General features: G+C 38.0%; 1 protein-coding gene across 1 annotated transcript in view; it reads left to right on the top strand.

Annotated features, from left to right (window-relative positions):
• Positions 1–712: 712 nt before the first annotated feature.
• The window catches only part of PUS7 (pseudouridylate synthase 7 (putative)), a 20051-nt gene continuing 12509 nt past the window's right edge, over positions 713–8254 (top strand). Inside the window, exons 1-4 of the mRNA XM_010003845.1 lie at positions 713–1077; positions 2839–2923; positions 3043–3144; positions 4740–4884. Of these exons, the coding sequence (XP_010002147.1) occupies positions 713–1077; positions 2839–2923; positions 3043–3144; positions 4740–4884 (697 nt within the window). The remainder of the gene's footprint in view (positions 1078–2838; positions 2924–3042; positions 3145–4739; positions 4885–8254) is intronic.

Raw genomic sequence — 8254 nt, 5'->3', positions numbered from 1 at the left:
TGGCAGCTTGAGTTGCCAGGGAAGAGCAGGAGCTGTGCTCCACCAGTGTGAGTAGTCATGTTCCTCTTGGAGATCATTTCACTTCCTTGTTTTGTCCGACTCATTAAATGATTTTAGTATCTCATCCCTCTTATATTTTGATCTGAATTGCTGCCTCCTTGAATTCTGTATGGAATTGTGTGTGTTAAAGAGATGAGCATATAAAAAGAAGATATGAGATTTCAGGTTTTGGAGAATTGAGCCATCCTCTCTCAATCCTTGCAAGATGGAATCTTGGTAGAACAAGGAATAATCAATATTTAACAGAAGGCTTGGGAACAAAAAGTTTCTTAGGCACTAATTGCTCTTGACATCAGAGCTTGTGTGCACAGGGCTGATTGCAGCTGTAGTAAGAGTTGGCCAGATTGGTGGTAAATGGGCAGTGTCATGAGCCCTGCTCTTTGTAGCCTAACGTGCATGCTGCCTTAGGGACCTTAAGTCCCTTAACCTCTCCCTTGTCTCTTCCCAAGTACCTGTTGTTTTTAGCCATACAAAAGCTTTGCTTGATGTTTAACTTTAAAAGGCAGAAAGTTATGAGTTTTTTTCTGCACTGTTGCAGGGCGCGGAGTCCTTGGCGTGAAGAGACTATGTATTGATACTGTTCCTACACAGACAGGAAATAAGCCATTGTTCTTGCCCCTCAGGGCTTTCTGTCCTACACTGTGCCTTAAACATGGAAACTGTAGAAATGAATAGTGTCTCCTTGAAACGTCCTTGCTCTGAGGATGATGTGGCTAATGCAGATGAAATTAAAAGACAGAAGATCTCAGAGAAGTCTACGACAGAGAATGACTCTGGGCAGAGCGTTGAAACTGTAACAGAACAAACTGACAAAACTCTGCTTGAGGACACGAAAAATGAAATAATTCCCAATGAGGAAAGTGAGGAGCAGGAAGATGAGGAACTAGAGGACAGTGATGAAGATGGAGATCCAGAGAGCTTTGCAGACATGATGAAGCATGGACTGACGGAAAGTGATGTTGGCATAACTAAATTTGTTAGCTCTCATAAAGGGTTTTCTGGAATCTTAAAAGAGAGGTAACTCTTTCTCTTGTTACATATGTTAATTCCTTGTGTTCAGCAGCTGTTGTTCTCCATTTTCCTTTTCCAATGTGCAGGATGCAACTGGATTATGTGGGGCCACTTAGGAGGTTCATCACTTTCTTTTCCTACTGCTGAGACTAAAAGAAAGGTTTAATTTGGGAGTTTTCTAGATTGTGGGTATTTTTCCTCTCCTTTCCTCCTTCATTCCTGTCAAGGGGAGCTCTGAAATAAGCTGCGTATGGATAGAAATACATGATGACTCTGACCTTTGCTGCTTGTCGTGCCCTCTAGCAGCAGTGTCCAGCATGAAACCTTACGCTGTGCACTCACCTTTTCTATCACTCTTCAGTGGTGACACAAAATGCACTGGAGAGCAGTACTGAAACTATCTGTCTTTGGTGGTTCTTTGCTTCTCCCCGACTTTTTTGTGCCAATGTATTTAGGCAGATATATTGTCAGGTTGTCCATTAGGCTTTAAGTTACAATTTGATTAGTTAGTATGTCATTAGCAAAACATAAAAGGGAATTTTATGACTGAAGGTGTTTTACATCATATATTTAATAAGATGTTTGGTTTTAGTAGATTTTAAAAATGAAACTTGTAGGTTGTTGTTTTTTTTTAATTAAATAACATCCTTGAATAAAACAGAATGCAAATAAAAAAACTCACTGAAGTGGGAGTTATTGTTACCCTGACTTAGCAAAGCATTTAAGGCTGCTTTCTTTACAAACCAAGAAATCCATCTTTTTAAATACTGGCTTCAAACATAGATAATTTTACATAATAAAGTGATAGTACATATTATGCATGCATTTAATCTTTATATGCAGCATTAAGCAGATAGCATGTTTTACTGGGGAACACAGTCTGTGCTGAATATCCTGGGAAATATGTCAGTCTTGAACTGAGGTGGCCAAAGGTAGCCAGGTGGTAGGAACATTTGTGGGCTCATGGTTTTTCTTTCATCCTGGTTTATAACACCTATTATTTAGTCCTGGCATTTTTATGGTACCAGTTACTAGCATGTCTAGACAGCTACAGATAAGAGAGGACACATAACACTCCTCAGGAAGGGATTCTACCAATATGAGGTATGGCAAGCAGGGGCTTGGGGAGGTGCAGTAGATGTTTTATTCATCTTTCAACATTCATAGAGTAACAATTTTTTTCTTATTTTCCTTTACTAGCAAGTGCTACTTAAAAATCATTTAGCATTTGCAACATTGACTGTGTCTGTGCTCTGTTAAAGTTAGGATGTTTTTATTATTGGACATAGTGACTTGGTTGAAAATGTCACTATCAAATTATTTGTTGCTGTCATAGAGTGTGCAGAGTAGCTTTATTGGAAAGATGTTCTCTATAATTTAATATATGTAACAAAGCTAAATTTGTCCTGCTTTCCTTGAAGAGTGGCTAATAGGCACTTTATTCTGCAGGTTATTTGAAGTGACAGAGCTAATGCATTTGTGTTCACATTGTTGCAATGCAGTAGAGTCTTAATTGCCAGTAATGATTAGGGTTGAGGAACAGTACTGATCTCTGCAAGCTGGTGAGAAAATGACTCAAAAAAACTACAGAAGGTGTTTGGTTATCTGCAAAGAAGTCTGCTGTGTTTAGATATGCTAGACTTTCTTCTGTGTTCTGGTGTTATCCTTCTGAGGGATACTAACAAACAGCTTATTGGGAAAAAACTTAATGTGATTGAAATTGTAATTTAAAAAAAAATGAATTCCAATGTATGATTCTTCTATCAGGTACTCAGACTTTGTTGTCCATGAAATAGGCAAAGATGGACGTGTGAGCCATTTGGATGACTTTTCTGTTCCAGTCGATGATGAGGTAAGTACTGAGGCCAGGATTTGATAATGGCTTTGCTCCTTAATGAAAACCATCAAAAGGCTGAAAGTTGTTCATGTTGTTTATTGGATGTTTGTTTTTTCTCCCAAAATATGTATTAGGACCCATCAGAAGAAACATTTACAGTCTTGTCAGATGAAGACAAGCAGCGTTTAGAGGAGCTCCAGCTTCTTAAGAATAAGGAAACTAGTGTTTCCATAGAGGTAAAATTAATAAATTATATATGAAGTTGGGGTGACAGGAGAATGGGGAAGGAGGTGAGTGAGTGGAAGGTATGAGATTTCTAGTGTATGTAAAGTATAAGAGCAGTTTGAACACGATGCAACAGCTAATAATCCCAAAATGTTTCAAATTTTGGGTTCAATTCTGTCAAACCTTACAGACACACTCAAATTGTTGTACGTGAGTTGTCGTTTTGATTTCAGTGGGTCTGTACACATGAACTCAAATACAAGTCTTGCAGTTAATTGTTTTTGCAGTATTTTGGCTTTCTGTCTAGTAGTATTTTACAGAATAATTATGTAAGAAGGATTAAATAAAACATCCACCCTGATGAAAGGCTATTTTCAAGGTCAGTGTTTAGTGGTTTAGTAGAAAAGAAGATAAATATGCTCGTCTGTAACAAGAAAAATAAGATGGTACAAAATGAAATGGTTGGAAAGCAGCAGGTTGGAAAGGGACCTGGGGGTATTGATTGACAGTCGACTAGAGATGAGCCAGCAGTGTGTGCAGGTGGCTAAGAAGGCCAATGGCATCCTGCCTTGTATCAGGAATAGCATGGCTAGCAGGAACAGGAGGTGATCATACCCCTGTATTAGGTGCTGGTGAGGCCACACCTTGAATATTGTGTTCAGTTCTGGGCTCCTCACTATAAGCAGCACATAGAAGTGCTGGAGTGTGTCCAGAAAAGGTCAATGAGGCTTGTGAAGGGCCTAGAGCACAAATCCTGTGAAGAGCAGCTGAGGGAGCTGGGGCTGTTTATAGTCTGGAGAAGAGGAGTCTGAGGGGAGACCTCATTGCTTTTTATAATTGGAGGTTGGAGTTTTGAGGGGAACAGCCTCTTCTCCCTGGTGACGTGTGATAGGACCAGAGGGAATGGATGCAAGCTGCACCAGAGGAGGTTTAGGTTAGATATTAGGAAGCATTTTTTCACCAAAAGTGTTGTCAGGCATTGGAATAGATTGCTCAGGGAAGTGGTGGAGTCACCATCTCTGGAGGCATTAAAACAGCATGTGGACCTGGTGCTTAGGGACATGGTCTAGTGGCGCGCTTGTGCTGTTAGGTCTAGGGCTGGACTGGATGATCTTGGAGGTCTCTTCCAGCCAGGGACATTCTGTGAAATTAAAATCTGGCATTTTTAAACATCGATGTATTCCATATACTTGAAGCATAACTGTTGAGTTAAATTTGGGACACAGAAATAAGTAGGATTAAATGTGGTAATTTCAAATAAGCATTAATACATTAAATAATCTAGCCATCTGTTTTTTCCTTTAATGCATGTAGAAAAACTTTGTTTTGCCAGCGTTTTCATTTGAAGGGGGAATTTCATTAAGCACAAAAAAGGGGAATAAATCTTGAGAATATTCATCTGTGAATGTTCAGATTGGAGTTTGTAACAGAGTTTATTATTTTTCAAACTAATTTCAGTGAGTACACCAGGCTTTTAAAAGGATACCTATACTGTACTTTAGTGTGATTTGATAGATTTTTTCTAAGCATGCAAAATTTAACTCAGAGAATCCCTCCCCTTTTGTATTACTTTATTTGTTTTTTGCATGTGTGTGTATTAACACAGGTAATTGAAGACACCAAAGAAAAAAGAACAGTTATCCATCAGGCTGTGAAGTCCTTGTTTCCTGGGCTGGAGACTAAAACAGAAGATCGAGATGGGAAAAAATACATTATTGCATATCATGCAGCTGGGAAAAAAGCACTGGCAAGTGAGTTTGTGTCACAGCAGTTGGGTGAAGTAAATGCTAAAATTATCTCAAAAATAAAAATAGTATCTAAACACTTGAAGTGGGCCATACCTCCTAATGTAGTCTGGCTTTCCTTTTACAAATGATGCTGTGCATCTGAAAACAGGAGCATCTCAAATTTAAATTTCTACTTGTTTTTCTTTTCAAAACATGAATCAAATGTAACCATATTAGAAGTGAGAGGATCTTTTGCTGTTTCAGTGTTTCAGTGGGAATAGGCAAAATAGGATCCTTTTATTTTCAGTATAGTTTGAACTTGGTTTTCATGAACTGACCTAGATATGTCCATGTGCATTGTGGAATGAAGAGTTTGTAGTTGCAATGCATATGTTACACTGACAGTCAATGTAATCTTACTGTCTTGAACATCTATGACAAAATTCTCAATGACTTGAATAGAGACAAGCACCTATTTGTTTTCTCAGTAACAGATTCATATAAACTTAGTATTTTAGCATGATCTTTACAGCTATTTCTGCTTCTAACACTAATTATATTTGCACAAAACTGTCTTTATAAATTGTAAACCACAGTTACTATTCTGGAATAATCAAAATAATTAAGGATTTTTTAAATGAAGTATTATCCACCTTAATCTTGCCAAATAATGCTTTGGTTACTGGGGATAAATTCCTATGTTCTACATCTTCTAATGTTATTACAAATTTGCTGCTACTGTAAGTTGAGGATTGTCTACGTGCAGAATGTTGCACATTTAACAAAAAGTGTTATGGTTTGGGTAAACTGATTGCATTACTATGTCATTTCAATCTACTACAAATGACAGCAGATAAACATAGCCCTTCCATTTTAAAGGTGGAGGAGATGGGGAAGAGCTAAGGAGATGAGGTTATTTAAATGACACAGTAAATTACACAGTTAATTGGAAATAACACCATCTCCACATTCAACTTAGTTATTTTTAAGGCTTGTTCTAGGTAAATATGAGAATGTTGTAATTTTATTGGTACAATTATAATGTGTTTATATGTCTTGTTTAACCGTGTTCAGAAAATTTGTATGTTTGCATGCTTTATGCATGGAGTATGTATACTTACCAGCACAAAATTCTCCTCAGCCAGTTCTGTTCTCTGTTGGTTTGTAATGGTTTTACCTTCACCTTTTACCTCTGCTGCTTCTATTCTTTAACCATTGCTACAGTCAAGTGGTTGTTATTAAGCTGACCAGCATGATGTAAGATATACTCTATAAAATAATGTAGGTATTTAAAATATGCTGAAAAGCATTTAGTTATATGATTCTAGGCTTAAAACACTAGCTGGAGCACCATCTTGTGATGTAGAGGAGCATCATCTATTTAAATTTGAATTCCCAAGTTGTGATGTTACAAACACCTGTGCATGTTGGTGGAGACGTGTGCAGCTTCTGTGAGTGTGTGTAAATGCTTATAAATGTAGGTTTTAAGAGGGCAAGTTCTTTTTAGTCAGGATTCTATTTACCATTCATGTTTATGTAGCCACTAACATGTCTTAGTCCTGAGTGGGTTCCCCAGGCAAGAAACATTTCACAAGTATAGAATATTTGAATATTAGTTGAGATACCCGATTACTTCTGTTGATAATGTCAAAGGTTACCAAACATACTTTCCTAAAATTTAAACTTAGAAGCTGCTTTGCGTCTATAGTAAGTTTACACCCAAAATACTTAAAATACTGCCTTACTAAATTGTCAGTAAACAGCTGTTTCATCACTGTCTACAAATGAAGTTTGTTGCATCTTCGATCGAAGCTTTCCATATGTTCACTGTTTGCCTCTGCACGATTCCATTGCATAACTGTCTAAATTGCTGTCATCCACCACCTAACTGTTGGATGCTCCCTAAAGCATAACAATCCCATAACCATAAACCTGCATGTTCACTTCTAAAACCCCTTCAACAGTCTAAAAATTAAATGCTACTCTTTTGTGCTCTTTATGCTATGCATTGGGACAGAGGTCAGAACCGCAACAGGTAAGAGATGTTGACATTTCATGCTAAAAAAATGAAATGCCAACCATTACGACCTCCTAAATAATGACAAGACTGACCAAACTGGTAACAATTCATTCTTTAAAAAAACTCTCCACATAAATAATGCTTAAAATTCCCTGAAACAGGCAGGATTTGGCTTGTGCTACCTCTTAGTGCAGTATAGACAGTAGTAATTCAGTGCAGAGAAAGTCTGCCAGTAGTAAGTGATGAGAGTTACCAGGTTTGACAATACTGTTTGACATCTGTGGTAAATTTTCCATAGATTTCATAAAGCCAAGCCTTTGACCTTCAGGCTCATAGTTCAGACACCACTTATCTGTGTTTATACAACTTTAGAAGTCTAGATCATACATCTTGACATTAAAAAAGAGCTTCTAGTCCTCAAGTTCCAGCAAAAGGTTTTGGATAAGGGCTTGGAAACACAATTTTACTGTTGAAAATGTAACATCACTCTGAAACACAGCAGTAAGGACCGCAAACTCCCTCTTGTTCATCTGCTCAGTTGAATAATTTGAAGTATTGGGTGAGGAATGGTTAAGGATTGGGACTGTAGCTGCAGCCTCCCAGTACTCAGCAGGTGGGTGAGGCAGTGTGGTGGGACAAGGTACATGGCTGTGATGCCACAGCATGAGGAGCCCATTGGTATGTGTTGTACCTACATTATCCGTTTAGTCTAGCCCAGGTTAGGGCTCACTCTTTGAAGGGTGTTGAAATTACTGTGTACAAGATGGATTAGTTAAATTTAAAGAACCGCTCCATCTGCGGAAGACTTTCCTTGTGAGTCATGCTGTGTCTTCCTCTCTTACCTTGTAATTACTGAGGTCTTCTTGAGGGAGCTTGTGCTTCAAGCTGAATGTTTCACCAACTGTGTTTAATAGCAGTGGTGTCTCAAAAGGGACACTAGCAGGAGCACGAGGTCTCCTGACAGGCTTTGGACCATACTGCTCAGTTTAGGTCCTAGGAATCTCCTTAGGGGGCGTTGATTAAAAATTGATGATAAGGGGCAAGCATTGCAATAATCTTTTAAGTGATTAAAAGCTGTATATATTGTATTTTATACTGTAGCATACAAAATTGCTTTTGCAGAAGTGTGTTTGTGGATGGCAGGTTCTCAAAGAAAGCAAGAATTATCTTTAAAGAGAAAGCTTGCTGAAAATTAAACATACTCACTGTCTGTGGGGGACACTTGAGCTTTATTAAACGTGAACAAAAAGAGCAACATTTTCCAAGAACTTTCTTCCTGCATTGGTGTTTATGTACTGGAGTAGGATTAGGTTTTTCAGTTAGCTTTTGCTGTTACAAAATACACTTCAAACCTTTTGGTACAAAAGCAGGAAT

This window comes from Chaetura pelagica, unplaced genomic scaffold (genome assembly GCF_000747805.2).
Source record: "Chaetura pelagica isolate M959 unplaced genomic scaffold, ChaPel_1.0 scaffold1048, whole genome shotgun sequence".
NCBI lineage: Eukaryota > Metazoa > Chordata > Aves > Apodiformes > Apodidae > Chaetura > Chaetura pelagica.
This window is presented reverse-complemented; position numbering and strand designations above follow the sequence as displayed.